This window comes from Dictyostelium discoideum, assembly GCF_000004695.1.
Source record: "Dictyostelium discoideum AX4 chromosome 1 chromosome, whole genome shotgun sequence".
In the NCBI taxonomy this organism is placed as follows: Eukaryota; Evosea; class Eumycetozoa; order Dictyosteliales; family Dictyosteliaceae; genus Dictyostelium; species Dictyostelium discoideum.
In genome coordinates this window covers 3375420-3392919 of record NC_007087.3, presented here as the reverse complement: position 1 = coordinate 3392919, position 17500 = coordinate 3375420, and the positions used below count along the sequence as shown (strand labels likewise).

Here is a 17500-nt window from a genome sequence, read left to right as displayed (position 1 = left end):
TTATTTTTTTAAAATTTATACATATTAATTATTCTTTTTTTTTTTTTTTTTTTTTTTAAATTAAAATAAAAAATAAAAAAAAAGATCAATTGATGCACAATCAGCACAAAAAGGAGTTTATTATGGTAGTTATTTAAAATTAGATGAATTATTAAATATTCAAGAATGTGAAAGTGTTAAAGTTGGAGCACCAGCACATGAAGAGATGTTATTTATAATTATTCATCAAACTTATGAACTTTGGTTTAAACAAATGATTCATGAAATCGATTCAATTCGTAGTATTATGTCAACACCACCAACACCAGAACGTTTGAATGGTGTAATTGTCAATCGTTTAGGACGTATAACAGAGATTCAAAAGTTATTAGTCGACCAAATTAGTATCCTTGAAACTATGACATCTGTTGATTTCTTGGAATTTCGTAATCTTTTAGTACCAGCATCTGGTTTTCAATCGGTACAATTTCGTATGATCGAGAATAAGTTGGGTATTCTTCCAAATACACGTGTTCAATATCAACAACATCATTATCACTCATTTTTCAATGAAAAAGATCGTAAAGCATTACAAGCAACAGAGAATGAAGTATCCTTACTTCAATTGGTAATTCAATGGTTGGAACGTAACCCATTCCTCTATTATAAAGGTTACGATTTTTGGTCCTCCTACAAATCAGCTGTCGATCAAATCCTTGAAAATGATCTTCAAAGAATTCAAGCAAATAATGATCTCTCTCAAGATATGAAAGATCAATCAACCAAAGAAGCTAAAAAGAATATGGAATCTTTCTCAACACTTTTCGATGAAGTTGCTTATAATGAAAGATTAGAAAAAGGTGAAGTTAGATTAAGTTATAAGTAAGTTTTTAAAAATTATTTATTTTAAAAATTATTTTATTTATATTAATTCTTTATTATTTTTTTTTAAAAAAAAAAGAGCATTACAATCAGCAATTTTAATTTATTTATATAAAGATGAACCAATTTTCCATACACCATTCCTTATTTTAAATCTTTTAACAGAAATTGATGAATTATTAACAATGTGGAGATTCCGTCATACAATGATGGTACAAAGAATTATTGGTGCCAAGATTGGTACTGGTGGTTCTTCTGGTTATCATTATTTACGTACAACCGTTGGTGATCGTTATAAAATTTTCTTGGATTTATTCAATATTTCCAGTTATTTAATTCCAAAAAATACACTTCCACAATTACCAAAAGTTGTTAAAGAACAAATGGATTTCGCTTGGTCAATTTTGTAATAAGTTTAAAAAAAAAAAAATAATAATAATAATAATAATAATAATAATAAATAATTATTAATAATAATAATTATATTAATTTTAAAATTAAAATAAAATTTTGGAAAAAAAAAAAAAAGTAATATTTTATATTCTATATTTTATATTTTATTTTAATTTATTCATTTTTAGTGATATGGTTTTTATTTAATTTAAAAAATTCATCTTTTGGAAATAAAAAGGGACCACGTGAAGGTTTGTATGATCCACCAATTGTAAACTTTCTTTTAATAAGGCCTTGTGCTATTAATTCTCTAATTCCCTCTCCTAGGGAATATTCATAAATAAAAAAAAAAAAAAGGAATTAATAATTAAAATAAAAATGAATTTTTATTATTATGATTATCATTGTATGTATTACCAATGCCATCACCATAATGATGATGATGATGATGATCAATAATAATAAAAAAAAAAAAAATGATATAAACATACTTGTTTTAACTTTGCTAATTTTATCCATTTGAGTTGGATCTAACCAAACTTTTTTGGCACCAACACCTAAATATCTAATTGCTAAATCTCTGACTGTTCCTCTCATTGTATATCTATTTCTATATTATTTGTTTATTTTTATATTTATATGGTTTATTTATTTTTATTTTTTATATTTTTATTATTATTATTATTAAATTTTTGAAAATCTTTGTATATAAATATATTTTATATTATTGATGCTTTGGTTATACTAATTATTATTATACAATTAATATATATATATATTTGATTAACAGTGAATGGTTCGTTTTGTCACGAATTTTTTTTTTTTATTTTTTCCATTTTTTTTTTTTTTTTTATTTTTTTATTTTTTATTTATTTTTTTTTTTTTTAAAAAAAAAAATGAATTTTTTTTTTGTTTTTTGTTTTTTCAAATTTTTATTAACACACAGAGTTTTTTTTTTTTTTTGTTATCTCTAAAAAAGAAATAAAATAATTAATTTTTTTTATTCTATATACGAGCTTCTGACACCCTTAGTTTAGTATTTCCATTAATTTAAGCTATCAGTGTCAGGGTCGTTGTGTGGGATAAAAAAATTTTTTTTTTTTTTTTTTTTTTGTGTTAATAATTTTTAAAATAAATATTGTGAAAAAAAAAAAAAAATGCTAATTTGGATATTATTTAAAAAAAAAAAAAAAGTAGTGGTAAAATAATTTAATACCAAAGTTTTCGAAGTTCTTTTTCGTTATATTTAATTGAATTTTATTTTAAAAATCGCTAAAATTTTCATTTTTTTTTTTTTTTTTTTTTTTTTTTTTTTTTTTTTTTTTTTTTTTTTTTTTTTTTTTTATTTTTTTTTTTTTTTTTTTGTCATATTTTTTTTTATTTTTATTTTTTTTTTTTTTTTATTTATTTTTATTTTTTCCAAAACCCCTTAACAAATAATAATTAAATAAAAAGTAGGTTAACTTCTTTTTTTTTATTTTTTTTATAAATATCTAATATTAACATTTTTTTTATTTTTATTTTATTTTATTTTTATTATTATTTATTATTATTATTCATTTATTTATTTATTCATTTTTTTTTTTTTTTTTTTTTTATATATATTCTATTTGTTTATTTTTTTTAATTTTTAATTTTTAAAAGATGGCAAAAGTAGGAGAAGGTGACCCAAGATGGATTGTTGAAAATAGAGAGGATGGACATAATGTTAATGGTTGGCATTGGTCAGAGAAAGATTGTTTACCATGGAGTAAGAATACAATTGGTGGATTATTCGATAAAAAGGTTATTCAAGAAACAGATGAATATACATTCAAAATCTCATCAACTCCAGTTGTTTCAGGTGAATGTACAGCAAATAATCGTAAAGGTAAAACCATCTTTTTATATGAACTAGATGTTAAAATGAATTGGGAAGTCGTTTTCAAACCTAAAAAGGTTTTACCACCACCACCAACCACTAAATCTAAAGGCGCTGCAGATGATATTGACGAGGAGGATGACGACGGTAAACCAGCAGAACCAATAATAACTCAAAAGAAAACCATCTCTGGTGAATTCACAGTACCATATATTTCCGACGAGAATGGTGACGAAGCCCCAACTGTAAGATACACTATCAATACCACTGCCGATAATGATGAAACTAAACAATCCATAAACATGGTTCAATCTTTACTTAAGTCACACGGTGTACCATTTGTACAATCACAATGTCAAGAATTTATTAAATTATTAAAAAAAGAATTTGTTTCAAAAAAACAAGTTGAACAATCACAACAACAACAAACTGCCAACACTACTACCAACACTACCACCACCACCAATACAGTACCAAAGGTAACATCATCAACTGTTATTTTTAATTCAACACCAACTAAAAAACCAACTACTAAAACATTGAAATTAAAAGAAGAATTCCAATGTTCACCAATGGATGCATATGATGTATTTGTAAACATTAATAAATTAAGAGCATTCACTCAAAGTGATTGTACTTTTGAAAATGAAGAAGGCGGTAAATTTTCATTATATGGTGGTAGTATTCAAGGTGTAAATAAAACTTTATCACCAGGCTCAAAGATTGTTCAAACTTGGAGATTGGATAATTGGAGTAAAGGTGTCGAATCTCAAGTTACCATTACATTCAGTGTTGATGGTAAACCTTTAACAAATGTTGAAATCGTTCAAACTGGAATTCCAATTGACGAGTTTGAAAAAACTGAAGAAGGTTGGAAGAGAAATATTTTAGATCGTATAAAACATACTTTTTCTTACTCTTCTAAAATCTTTTAATAAATTAAATTAAAATTTTTTAAAAGAAAAACAAAAAAAAAAAAAAAAAAAATATCTTCAAAAAAATTTTTTATTTTTTTTTTTATTTTTTATTTTATTTTTTAAACATATTTTTTTATTTCCATAATCGAATAAATAAAAAAAATATCTTTCACTTTATTTTATTTTTTTTTTTTTTTTTTCTTCAATAATTAATTTAATTTAATTTGGGGTGAAACCTTTTTTTTTAATTTTTTTTAATTTTTTTTTTCTTTCATTTTTTTTCATTTTTTTATTTTTTTTATTTTTATTTTTTTTATATTTTTTTTTTTTATTTTTTTTTTTTTTACTCACACAAATACAAGCATAAATAATAAAAATAAAAATAATATCAATAATACAAATAATATCAATAATACAAATAATATAATAAAGTTACTAGGGTGTACAACCAATAAAAGTGTTTTATTGGTTTAATTACTCTTTTTTTTTTTTTTTTTTTTTTTTTCTCTTCAATTTTTATAACAATAATAAATAATTTAATATTATTATTATTTTTTTATTTTTTTTGTTTATTTATTTTAAAATTATTTTTTTCATTAGATTTGTAAAATTATTAAATACTCATAATAATAATAATAAAAAAATTTAAAAAAAAAAAAAAAAAAAACATAATTATTTTTTTTTTTTTTTAACCAGGTATTAATGATAGCACTGGTGGGTCCCTTCACAAATAAAAAATAATCAACGCTTTATAAATAATAGATAATAAATAATAATAAAATAGAATGCAACCAGATTTACCAGTTAATGTATTTTGGGATTTAGAGAATTGTGCAGTTCCATCAAATTTAAAAGGTATTCATGTTGTAAATGCAATTAGATCATTTGCATTACAAAGAGGTGTGCTAAAGAATATATCAGCATTTGCCAATTTAAAGTTAATTAAAGATGAGTTAAGATCCAATCTACAAGAATGTGGTGTACTATTACACGATGTCACTAGAAATAAATCAAATGCATCTGATATCGCTATATTGGTAGAGATTTTGAAATTGGTAATCGATAATAAACCACCTCATTGTATCGTTTTAATTTCAGGTGATAGAGATTTTTCAAACGTTTTAAATACTTTAACATTTAGAAGATATCAAGTATTCTTAATTCATTCAACTCATGCTTCTGACGTTTTAAAATATTCTGCAACCGCTTCATATGAATGGATATCTTTATTAAAAGGTACTATTAAAGCACCAAATTCACCACCTTTATTAAATCAATCACAACATCCTCAACAAGTAGTTCAGTATCAACAACAACAACAACAACAACAACAACAACAACAACAACAACAACAACAACAACAACAACAACAACAACAACAACAACAACAACAACAACAGCAACAGCAACAACAACAACAACAACAGCAACAATATCACTACCATAGCCAAAATTTAAGCCAAAACCAACAACCATACCAATACCAACCACAACAACAACAACAACAACAACAACAACAACAACAACAACAACAACAACAACAACAACAACAACATCTTCATCATCTTCATCACCACCAACAACAAAAGAATAATTTAACAAGATCATTAAATAATACAAATATTCAGGCTATCAAAAATCAAAGTAATAATATTCAAAATTTCTCACAACATAATAATCCACATGTACAAAATCAATATCATCATCAACAACAATACCAACATCAACATCAATCTAATCAATCACCATTCCAACAACAGTCACAACAACATACACCACAGGTACCACAACAAACACCAACTCAACAAAGTGTTCAACAATATCAACATCAACAGCAGCAACAACAGCAGCAACAACAACAGCAACAACAACAGCAACAGCAACAACAACATGTGACAGCACAACAAATCCCACAAAAGGTTATTCAAGAGGAAGTGCAACCACATGATTCAATTGAAAAGAAACAAATAACAGGTGGAGATAAAGAATCATCTTCACCACCAGATGACACATTAAATTCACCACATTCAAAGAATAGTGTATTGGAATTTGAGAACCAATCAGAGCAACAATTTGAAATGGATACAGTTGACAATGAAAACGATATTGATAACAATGAAGATGATTCTTCATATGATGATGATGATAATAATAATAAAAACAATGAAGAGCAAGAGCAAAACTCATTTTATAAAGAAGATAATTTCGAAATTGAATCTGTATTATCATTATTTGCCAATAATATTAATGTAAACGGTGCTGAAAATGATGATTGCGCAATAATTACTGAAGATCAATCATCTCAACATTATCAAAGATCATTACCAATAATTCCAACGTCATATATTGATCCAGTTGAAAGAATTGATATTTCAAAAGATACAATTGGTAATGATATTGATAATGATTTCGAATTTGATGAACCTGTCAGTATCTCTCCTCAAATTGAAAATAATTTTAATTCTATGGATCTTTCATCAAGTAGTAATAATATAAATAATACATTTATTAATTTAAGAAGTAATAGTATTAATTTAAATAATAATAATAATAATAATAATAATAATACGAATAACAAAAACAACAACAATGATAATAATAATAATAATAATAATAATAATAATAATAATAATAATAATAATAATAATAATAATAATAATAATAATAATAATAATAATAATAATAAGAAAAAGAAGAAATCAAAAGGAAAAGTTATATCACCAACAAATACAAGTCCAATTATATCACCAAGATCAACAAATAATGTATCAGATATAAATAATACATTTGAAATTATTCCGGCAAGTAACTCTGCATTCTTAAAGGATACATTATCAAGATTTTATCCACTTTTAGATCTTTTAGATAAGAGTGAGCATCGTAAATTAACCTTTTCAGAGATTGGTATTAAACTTCCCTACTCTTTAATCAATAAAATTGGTTATACTAAATTAAACAATTATTTATATGATGCTCAAGCTTTGGGTTTAATTGTTGTTAGAGAAATTAGACAAATTTTGTAAGTATTATGATAATTATTTTTAAAACCACTCACCAATTAAAAATAATAGAGGTATTAATTTAATTTTACTTTTTTTTATTTTTATTTTTAGATGGGCTTTTCCAGTTTATTCATTAGAAAATAGAACAAATATTGATTTAACTGCAAGTACTAAAAAGATTCTATCTCATCTTTTAAAGACATTGGAGAGTTTAAAAAAAGATTATTTTAGACCAACAGAATCTCAAATTTTAAAAAGAATGAAAACACTTGGATACCCATGTTATAATTTCGATTTGATTGTATTACCAATTGCATTATCTGGTTCACTTATTATCGATGGTGAGAAGCCAACCCGTGTTTTATATCCATCCACTGGTAGATTCGAAGGTATAGATCCATCAGTTCCAAACCCCGATTTCTTTTTACCACATACTTGGAGACAATTGGAAAGCTTTTTAAAATCATCACATCCAATTTCAAGAAATGGTAGATATGGTTTTGCAACATTTTTAAAAGAATCAGGACCAAATGAAATTAGAGAAATGCCTTTGGCTGTAATTACGTCCATGGTTGAATTAGCATTTAAAAAGAAGATTCTAACCTATAAAAACTGTAACGTCTCTAGTAATATTGAAGAATTAATGTTTTGTGAGTCTAGTTCTTCAATTATTGATATCATTCCAGATTCTGATAATTCCAACACTTTGGATAATGATTCATCAAACAATAATAAATTAGTATCAAATTGTAATGATAATAATAATAATAATAATAATAATAATAATAATAATAATAATAATAATAATAATAATAATACTAATAATAATAATAATAATAATAATAATAATAATAACAATAACAACACCAACAACAACAACAACAACAACAACAACAACAACAACAACAACAACAACAACAACAACAACAACAACACCAACAACAACAACAACACAAACACAAACACAAGCACTAACACTAACAACAACAACACCAACAATACCAGCAATACCAACAACAACAACACCAACAACACCAACAACACCAACAACACCAACAACAACACCAACAACACCACCAATAACAACACCACCACCAATAACAATAATAATAATAATAATAATAATAATAATAATAATAATAATAATAATAATAATAATAATAATAATAATAATAATAATAATAATAATATTAATAATAATTCTAATAATAATTCAATCACTTCCTCCACCACTACTGCAACATCATCAGTAAATAATACAACCCCAACACCAACAACACCAACCTCATCAACAACAATAGCACCAATAACAACACCAACACCATCAGCCATAATATCAACTACTCCAACATCAACATCAGTACCAACATCAACATTGAATAATAACAATAATACCACCAATATAATTGGTGGTATTATTGGAAATTCAAATAACAACGATATTAATGGAAATAATGGTTTGAATTCAACAAACAACAACACTAATTCACATGGCAATATTATTAACAATGGCTTAGCTATTGGGAATAACCAAGATATTTTAACAAGTAGTTTAGTTGGATCTTTACCAAATGAAAAAGATGGTATTCAAAATAATGAAATTGATAACGATTTTGTTTCTATCGCATCTAATAATAATAATAATAATAATAATAATAATACTATTAGTAATAATAGTGGCAATAATAATATTATTAATAATAATAATAATAGTAATAATATTAACAATATTGCCAATAATAGTTCTAATAATAATAATTTAATTAATACCAATAATAATAATAATAATAATAATAATAATAATAATAATAATAATAATAATAACATTAATAATTTAAGTAGTAATAATTTATTATTATTATCAAAAGATGCAGAAATATTAGTACCCATTACTTTTACATGGCCATATAGTGGTCATGTTATTCAATTGACTGGATCATTCCTAAATTGGGATAAAAGAGTACTCTTGACCTATGATCCACAATTGAATACCCCGCCTCAAACAATAGATTTGTCGAGAATTGAAGAGAAATGCTCAGATAGTACCAGCGAAACACAGATAAGGTCAGTCGTTGTTCGCTTGGCGCCTGGTAGGTACGAATACAAATTTGTTATCGATGGAAATTGGGAATATGATCCCCAAAAACCAATTTTAACTGACGATAGAGGTAACATTAATAACATTTTAAATGTTTCTCAAAAATGAAAATAATAAACAAAATAAATAAATAATAAAAAAAAAAAAAAAAAACATAAAATACAAAAACACAACTAGTTTAAACATTTGTTAAATTTTTTTTTATTTAATATTTATTGTACAAAGGATAACTATTTTATTTTTTTCCAGTCCTTTTTTTTAATTTTACATATTTTTGTTTTATTTATTATATAACATTTTTTTTCTTTTTTTTTTATTTTTTTTATTTTTTATTCAATTGATATTTTTAAAACTGTTGTACCTAAATTCATTATTTCAATTGGATTTTTATTATATTTTTTTTTAATGGTTATTTTGGAAATAGGAGAAATAAAATCCTCTTCCATAGGGAATGACTTTAATTTAGAAAAAAAAAATAAATAAATAAATATTGATTAGTTTTTAATATTTTTTTAAAAAAAAAAAAAAAATTAAATAAATTTTCAAACTCACTGTTGAAATAATTCTAATTCTTCCATCATCACTTTTACTCAAATTTTCTATGTTAATTGATGTCGCTGATGGGTTTGGATTGGTTTTAACATTTTTTTGTGATTTTCCTGCTTCAATTATATATTCTTTTGGATGTAAAATTATTAGTTTAACTATTTTAATTATTTTCAAAAAAAAAAAAAAAAATTATATATGAAATCATACCTGTCATTTTCAAATTTTAATTTATTTATATATTAATTTATTTAATTTGCTTTGATTTAAATATTTAATTTATATTTTTTTTTACAAAATTTTTTTTTTTATATTTTTTTTTTTTTTTTTCTTGGTTACCTGAAAAAAAAAGAATTTAAATTTTTGGTTTTCAATGAAAAATTTGGCTTTGGATTAATAGATATTTCAATTTGATTTTTTTGTTTTTTTTTTTTTTTTTTTTTTTTGTTTAATTTTTTTTTATTAATTATTTTAAATTACTATTATTATTATTATTATTATTATTATTATTATTATTATTATTATTATTATTATTATTATTTTTATTATTATTATTATTATTATTATTATTATTATTATTATTATTATTATTATTATTACTTACAAAACAAAAAACAAATTCTTAAACTGATTGTTTTTTTTTTTTTTTAACATTTACAAAAAATGTAAAATAAAAAAAAAAAGTTTAAAAATTAAAATAAAACTTTGTTTAGCATTTGATTTTTTTTTTTTTTTGGAAATGGATATCGCAATGAAAAATAATATTTTTTTTTTTACTTTTTGACGATCTGGTGCAAATAACAGGAGATTAAATTCGGTTGGTTGTGAAAAAAAAAACAAAAAAATTATTTTACTTGAAATATTTTTTTCATAAAAAAATATAAAACAGTGTCAGGCCAAACATAAAGTTGACACCATATCATTTTTAAAAATTATAATTATTTTTTTAATAGTTATAAAACCTCTCAAAAAGAAAAAAATCCTTCTTTCTTCTATTTTTACCTTTAAAAAAAGTTATTATTTTTTATTTTTTATTTTTTTTTTTTTTTTTAAAAATACCTTGAAGAAAGTTAACCAAATTTCTAATAAAAAACTAAAACTTAAAAATCTAATATTATTTTAAATTTTTATTTTTAAATCTAATCAAAAAAAAAAAAAAAAAAAAAAAAAAAAAAAAAAAAAAAAAAAAAAAGAAAATTAAATAAAATAATAATTAAATGATTAAAATTTCATCAATAATTTATTGTTAAAAAATTAATAAAAGAATTTAATTTTCACATTTTCCATCTTTCCATGCACAATTTTCGATGGTGCAATCAAATTCATTGTGGATTGATGAACAATGGACTAAATAAATTTTTTTTTTTTATTTTTTTTTTTTTTTTGGTAAATATTTGAAAAAAAAAAATATTAATATTTCTGGTTAATAAATTAAAAATAAAAAAAGTAAAAAACTTACATTTTGAGAGAATACAGTTTTCACCCTCCAAATAACATCCCTTTTCTTTGTTACTTTCACAATCCTCAACTGTCATCTCTGCACAGTTCTTTGGATAAATTTCTTTACAAACCTTACCATCCCAGAACTATTTTAAAATTAAGAACAATAAATGTGATATTGTATTAGTTATTTAATTACTATTAATATTATTAATTATTATTTATTATTTTTATTATTTATAAATTAATAATTACACAAGGAGGTTCCATATCTTTTCATTTTTAATAAAATAATATTAGTGAAATTGGATCTTTTTTTTTTTTTTTTTTTTTTTTTTTTTTTTTTTTTTAAATAAGCGATAATTACTTGCACAAGTCAATGGATTTTTATATTTTCCACAATCGGTTGCATTTGATAAAGCAACAAATGATAAAATTACAACAATTAATAAAGATAAAATACTTCTCATTTTCTTTCTTGAATTTAAAAATAAAATAAAAAAAAAAAAAATAAAAAAAAGTTAAAAATAAAATTCTAAAATGCCAAAATAAAATTAAAAAAAAAAAATAAAATAAAATAAAAAAAATAGAAAATCAAAAATCCTGGTCGGTTGGAACCCACAAAAAATTCCCCTTGATCCCATATTCTGACTGAAACTCTTTGAAAAGCAAATAGACATTTAACTTTGAATAAAAAACTTTTTATTATTTAAAAGTTTAAATAAAATATTCTCAAAGTTTAAATAAAATATTCTCAAAGTTTAAATAAAATATTCTCAAAGTTTAAATAAAATTTGAGAATATTTTAATAGACATAAAATCTTGTTTTAAATTCTGTCATATTTATTTTAAATATGGATTTGAATTTTATGATAAAAAAAAAAAAAAAAAAAAAAAAAAAAAAAAAAAGTAATCTTAAATTCCCAGGGTGATGATAAATTTTGTCAAATGATATTTTAAATATATAAATAATATATATATATATATTACCAAAATAAAATTTAAAAATAGATATTTTTTAAAAGTTTGAATTTTTTTATTTTTTTTTTTATTTTTTTTTTTTTTATTATACAAAACAAATATTTATTTATAAGGTGTATTTTTGAAAATCGTTTTTTTTTTTTTTTTATATTAATTAAAGAAGTTTTGTATAATTGGTTGGGAATACACCCTCTATTCTACCGGTTGACCAATCACCTTCGACAGAGATAATATCAATATTTTGGCCAGCTTTAAAGTTGATATCACCTGGTTCATTTGAAGAATATTCGTAGAGAGCAACAGCTTTCTTACCAGTACCTGAAGATGATTTTTTAGCGGCAGCCAAATCAGATTCAAGTTGACGAACTTTATTTTGATAATCTCTAACTTGTTGTTCCAATTGAGAGATTTGGTCTCTTAATGCTTGTGAATCATCACCACCAGATGATGATGGAGCTCTTGATGGTGGTGGTGGTGGTCTTGCTGGTGGTGGTGCTGGTTTTGGACCGCCTCCAAATGATGGTGGTGGTGCTGGTTGAGCTTTGAAAGCTGGTGGTGCAGCGGTTGGTGGTGCTTTAAATGATGGAGTTGGTGTTGGTGGTGTGGCGGTTGGTGGTGCCTTGAATGGTGGTGGTGCTTTGAATGCTGGTGGTGAAGCGGTTGGTGGTGCTTTAAATGATGGAGTTGGTGCTGATGGTTTACCATAGGATGGTGGGGCAGCTTGAACTGGTGCCATCATTGGTGGTGGTGCAGCTTTTTTCAATGTTCCACCTGATGGTTTCAATTGTGGCATACCTCCTGAAAATAATCCACCCAATTGTGGACCTGGTGCACCACCTCCTGATGAACCACCTCCTGGTCTTGGCATACCTCCTCCACCTGGAGTTGGCATACCTCCACCTCCTGATGGTTTTGGTGCTTTAAATTTTAAAAAAATAAAAATATAAAATAAGTAATTTATTCATTCATTCATTCCTTGAATTTAATTATTTTCATAATTGAAAATTTATGATTTACATACCTGTTAAAACTGGACCAGATTTATCTACAGTGACTGTTTTTTTTAATTTTGAACCCTTTTGAATTGAACTGAGTAAAGCACCTCTTTCAGCAGTTTTTGGTGGAGCTGCTGGGGGTGGTGGTGCTTTAGGTGGTGGTGGTGGGGGTGGTGGCATTTGATATATGTATATATATATGTGTGGGTGTTGTTTTATCAAGCTGATTTACAAATTGATTTTTATTTATATTTGGTGTATTAAATATATATTATCTAAACGCTTTTAGAATAATTATATTTTATCGTTGTGGTGTGGTTTTTTTTTTTTTTTTAATTTAGTTTTGAAATTTATTTAAAAAATTTCAATAAATATATTGTTGGGTGGTAAAAGTGTTGTTTGTGTTGTATTACAAATGAAATAGTTTTTTTTTATTTTTTTATATAATGTGATATTTAAAAAAAAAAAAAAAAAAACTGAATTCTTTTTTTGTTGAAATAAATAAATAAATAAATAATGATTAAAAATACAACAGAAATCAGGTGATTATAAAAATATAAAAAAAAAATTAAAAAAATTTAAAAAAAAAAAGTTTTTGAAAAAAAAAATAAAAAATAAAAAAAAAAATAAAAAAAATAAAAAAAATTGAAAAAAAAAAAAATAAAAAAATTTTTGGGCATATCGAAAGATAATTAGATTTTTATTATAATGGGTTATAATTAAAACCAAAATACAATCAAATTTCGATTAAGAAATTTTTTTGAAAATATCAGTAAAAAAAAAAAAAAAAAATTAAAAAATAATAATAATAATAAAAAAAAAGGAAAAAACAAAAAAATTTAGAGTAAATTAATTAATTAATAAAAAAAAAAAAAAAAAAAAAAAAGAAAACAAATATCTCATTTGTTCTGGTTATTTTTTTTTTTTTTGTTTTTATTTTTATTTTATTTTTTATTTTTATTTCTTTTTAATCATTTTCTTATTATTTTATAATTAAAAATAATTTTTTTTATTTTTAGTCACCTGAAAACAAAATACAAAAATAGTAATGATAACTTACTATTTTCACATTTAAATAATAAAAAAAAAAAAAAAAACAAAAAAAAAGAAAAAAAAAAATAATTCTCTGCCTTTAGACAAAAATTAATTCGTTTTTTTCCCGCTCAATTTTATAAAATATTCCTTTATTTTCATTTTTTTTTTTTTTTTTTTTTTTTTTTTTTTATATTTTTTAACCAAAATTAAATTTATTTTATTATTTCCACAGTTTAATTCTTTTTTTATTTATTAAATATATATATATATATATTTAAATAAAAAAAAGAAAAAAAAAAAAAAAAAAAAAAAATGGATTTATTGTCGGGGTTTTTAAATACTGGCAATAACAGTAAATCACCAAGTAAAATAAGTGGAAGTGTATTTAAAAAGAGTAATAATAACGATAATAATAACCACAGTAATGTAAATAATAAAAGTAAATCACCATCGTCATCAAATAAGTTAAAATCACCAAATAAGGTTGTATCACCATCAAACAAAAAATCACCAAATAAGGTTACATCACCATCAAACAAGAAATCACTTTCAATTAAAAAAAATAAAATTATAGAAAAAGAAAAAGAAGAATTAGAGGAAGAACAAGAGGAAAAAGAACATAAACAAGAAGTTGAAGAACAAGATGAAAAAAAAGAAGAAGAAGAAGAAGAAGAAGAAGAAGAAGAAGAAGAAGAAGAAGAAGAAGAAGAAGATGAAGAAGAAGAAGAGATTGTAACATTTTCAAAACAAACAAATATTGATCTTGAATTTAAAAAAGCATCTAAAAAAGTTGCTCAACTTGTAAATAAAGTTAAAAGAGATGAAGAAGAACGTCAAAGATTATCTTTACAACCATCAGATGATGATGATGATATTGAAAAGGATGATGAAAAACAACAAAAAGAAAAAGAAGAAAAAGAAGAAAAAGAAGAAGATGAAAATGTATCATTTAAACCAAAGAGATTACAAAAAAATAAAAAGAATCTAAAATTACAATCATTTATAGATAAACAAAAACAAATCAATAATGACAATAGTAATGAGGAATATGATGAAATTGGAGGCACAATCGTTGATAATGCATCATTAAATTCAAAAGTTTTATCACCATCACCAAAGAAAATTCAAGATCCTGGTATAGTATCTGATTCTGATCATAGTGATGACGACGATGATGATGATAATAATAATAAAAAACAAAACGAAAATGAAAATGAAAACGAAAATGAAAAAGTAGGAGATGAAAATGAAAAATTAGGTGACAATGATCTATATGATAATGATATATATGATAATGAAGATCCTGAGGACGATAAGATCGAACCAATATTTCAAACAAAACAAACTAGAAAAGAACAAAGAAAATTAGAAAAATTAAAGAAAAAAGAAGAAAAGAAAGCTGCAAGAGAAGAGAGAATTAAATTAAAGAAAGAAAAGAAACACAGAGAGAAAAAAGCACCAATAATGCCTGTTTCAACACCAGTAATTGAAGCACGTCAAGTTATTAAAAAGCGTTCACTTCTTGATTTCTTTAGTAAAGTTGAAGGTGTTAGAAAACAATCACAACAACAACAACAAACAATTCCACCACAATTTGAAGAGGATAGTGATGATGAATCCTATGAAACTGAATCTGATGATAGTGATAATGAATCAAGTTATGAATCTGATCAAGGAACTGATTCAGAATCAAAGAAATCAAAAAAAAGAAATAATAATAATAATAATAATAATAATAATAATAATAATAATAATAATAATAATAATAATAATAATAATAATGAAGAAGATGACGATGAAAAGGATGCAGATGCTTCATTTGAAAATGAAACATTTGTTTTAATTGATAATTTCGATAAAAATGGTAATCCAATTCCAAAATCAAAAAAAAATAAAAAACCATTCCAACTTCCTTATGAATCAACTTTAGACCTTGAAAATGATCAACAACAACACGATGATCAAGAGGATGATAAAGATAATAATGAAGATGATGAAGATGATGAGGATGATGATATCAATAATAAAAAGATTAATACAGATCAAATGAATAAACATAAATTCGTAAAACCACAACTTAAAATTAGAGTAAGTGATGAAGAAATGGATATTGGTAACGATAATGTTGAAGATGATAGGGAAAATGAAGAAGAAGAGAAAGAAGAAGATAAAAATAAAAAAGAAGTAAGTGAAGAGGAAGAGGAAGAAGAAGAAGAAGAAAAAGAGGAAGAAAAGGAAGAAGAAGAAGAAAAAGAAGAAGAAAAGGAAGTGGAAGAGGAGGAGGAAGAAAAAGAGGAAGAAAAAGAAGTACAGGAAGGGGAGGAACATATTGAGCAAAAGGAGGAATCAGAATCAGAATCAAAATCAGAGTCAGAGTCAGAGTCAGGCACAGAATTAGGAGAAAAGAAATCCTTCTTTAAAAAATTAAATGAAATTCAAGATGAAGATGAAGCAATGGAAGATAATAGAGAAGAGGACGAAATTGATAAAAGTGATGATGGTGAGGATATTGATTTTAATAAAGTAAAGAAAAAACATAAAAATGATAGCGATGAGGAAGATGAGGAGGAAGATGAAGATGAAGAAGAAGAAGAAGAAGAAGAAGAAGAAGAAGAAGAAGAAGATATTGAAACAACTAAAAAGAATGCTGAGAGATTAAGAGAAATTTTTCAACAAGATGATGATGACCATTTAAGAAAAATTAAAAGTAAATTATTAAAAAGAAAAAATTATGATAAATATGATGAAAATTCAGAAGAAGAAGAGGAAGAAGACGATGTTAAAGATGACAATGATCAAGATTCAGGATCGGAAGAAGAATTCCAAGGATTTTTACAACAACATAAATTAAATAGTAATTACATTACAAATAGAAGAAGTGTAAGTGAATTTAGTAAAAGAAGAAAAACAGCAAGTACATCAACAATTAAATCATCAGTTGCAAGTTTATTCAGTACTGCAAATTTGACACAACCAGACCAATATGATGAATTTTCAGATGATGAAGAAAAACAAGAAAAAATACGTGAACAAAAAGTTAATAATAACAATAATAATAATAATAATAATAATAATAATAATAAAAATAAAAAACATAATTCATCGTCAAGTATTTCAATGAAACAAATTAGCCAATTACCAATTGATTCAAGAGATTTCGAAATTTTAAATATGGTTAAAAAGAAGTCATTAAATAGTGATATAATGTTATCACCTCAAAAGAAAAAACAAAAACTACAACAACAACAAAAGAACATATCAACAAATAAAACTAATAATACAACAAATAACACAGGTAATAATAATAATAATAATAATAATAATAATAATAATAATAATAATAATAATAATAATAATAATAATAATAATAA

At 23.4% G+C, this 17500-nt stretch overlaps 8 protein-coding genes across 8 annotated transcripts in view; 4 read left to right on the top strand and 4 right to left on the bottom strand.

The window, feature by feature from the left end:
* tdo (tryptophan 2,3-dioxygenase) overlaps window positions 1-1271 on the top strand; it is a gene marked incomplete at both ends in the record, with an annotated part of 1387 nt that extends 116 nt beyond the window's left edge. The window contains 2 exons of the mRNA XM_641125.1: window positions 85-861; window positions 941-1271. Coding sequence (XP_646217.1) covers window positions 85-861; window positions 941-1271 — 1108 coding nt within the window. The remainder of the gene's footprint in view (window positions 1-84; window positions 862-940) is intronic.
* A 157-nt stretch (window positions 1272-1428) lies between these two features.
* Window positions 1429-1851, bottom strand: DDB_G0270622 (hypothetical protein; the record flags this gene model as incomplete). Its single annotated transcript, XM_641124.1, has 2 exons — window positions 1429-1577; window positions 1746-1851. The coding sequence occupies 2 exons, from the start codon at window positions 1849-1851 to the stop codon at window positions 1429-1431; spliced, it is 255 nt and encodes an 84-aa protein (XP_646216.1).
* A 1047-nt stretch (window positions 1852-2898) lies between these two features.
* On the top strand, window positions 2899-4050 carry ahsa (activator of Hsp90 ATPase family protein; the record flags this gene model as incomplete). Its single annotated transcript, XM_641123.1, has 1 exon — window positions 2899-4050. The coding sequence occupies one exon, from the start codon at window positions 2899-2901 to the stop codon at window positions 4048-4050; it is 1152 nt and encodes a 383-aa protein (XP_646215.1).
* A 767-nt stretch (window positions 4051-4817) lies between these two features.
* DDB_G0269710 (hypothetical protein) lies at window positions 4818-9240 on the top strand (the record flags this gene model as incomplete). The annotated part of the gene is made up of 2 exons (XM_641122.1): window positions 4818-7051; window positions 7146-9240. 2 exons carry the CDS (start codon window positions 4818-4820, stop codon window positions 9238-9240), a joined length of 4329 nt encoding a protein of 1442 aa, XP_646214.1.
* Window positions 9241-9461: 221 nt separating this feature from the next.
* DDB_G0270924 (hypothetical protein) lies at window positions 9462-9895 on the bottom strand (the record flags this gene model as incomplete). Its single annotated transcript, XM_641121.1, has 3 exons — window positions 9462-9587; window positions 9685-9836; window positions 9889-9895. The coding sequence occupies 3 exons, from the start codon at window positions 9893-9895 to the stop codon at window positions 9462-9464; spliced, it is 285 nt and encodes a 94-aa protein (XP_646213.1).
* A 1105-nt stretch (window positions 9896-11000) lies between these two features.
* DDB_G0270922 (hypothetical protein) lies at window positions 11001-11588 on the bottom strand (the record flags this gene model as incomplete). The annotated part of the gene is made up of 4 exons (XM_641120.1): window positions 11001-11097; window positions 11134-11264; window positions 11374-11390; window positions 11486-11588. The coding sequence occupies 4 exons, from the start codon at window positions 11586-11588 to the stop codon at window positions 11001-11003; spliced, it is 348 nt and encodes a 115-aa protein (XP_646212.1).
* Window positions 11589-12253: 665 nt separating this feature from the next.
* DDB_G0269708 (WH2 domain-containing protein) lies at window positions 12254-13274 on the bottom strand (the record flags this gene model as incomplete). The annotated part of the gene is made up of 2 exons (XM_641119.1): window positions 12254-13017; window positions 13121-13274. 2 exons carry the CDS (start codon window positions 13272-13274, stop codon window positions 12254-12256), a joined length of 918 nt encoding a protein of 305 aa, XP_646211.1.
* Window positions 13275-14441: 1167 nt separating this feature from the next.
* The window catches only part of DDB_G0270920 (hypothetical protein), a gene marked incomplete at both ends in the record, with an annotated part of 3339 nt that continues 280 nt past the window's right edge, over window positions 14442-17500 (top strand). Inside the window, one exon of the mRNA XM_641118.2 lies at window positions 14442-17500. This exon is cut by the window's right edge and continues 280 nt beyond it. Within this exon, the coding sequence (XP_646210.2) occupies window positions 14442-17500 (3059 nt within the window).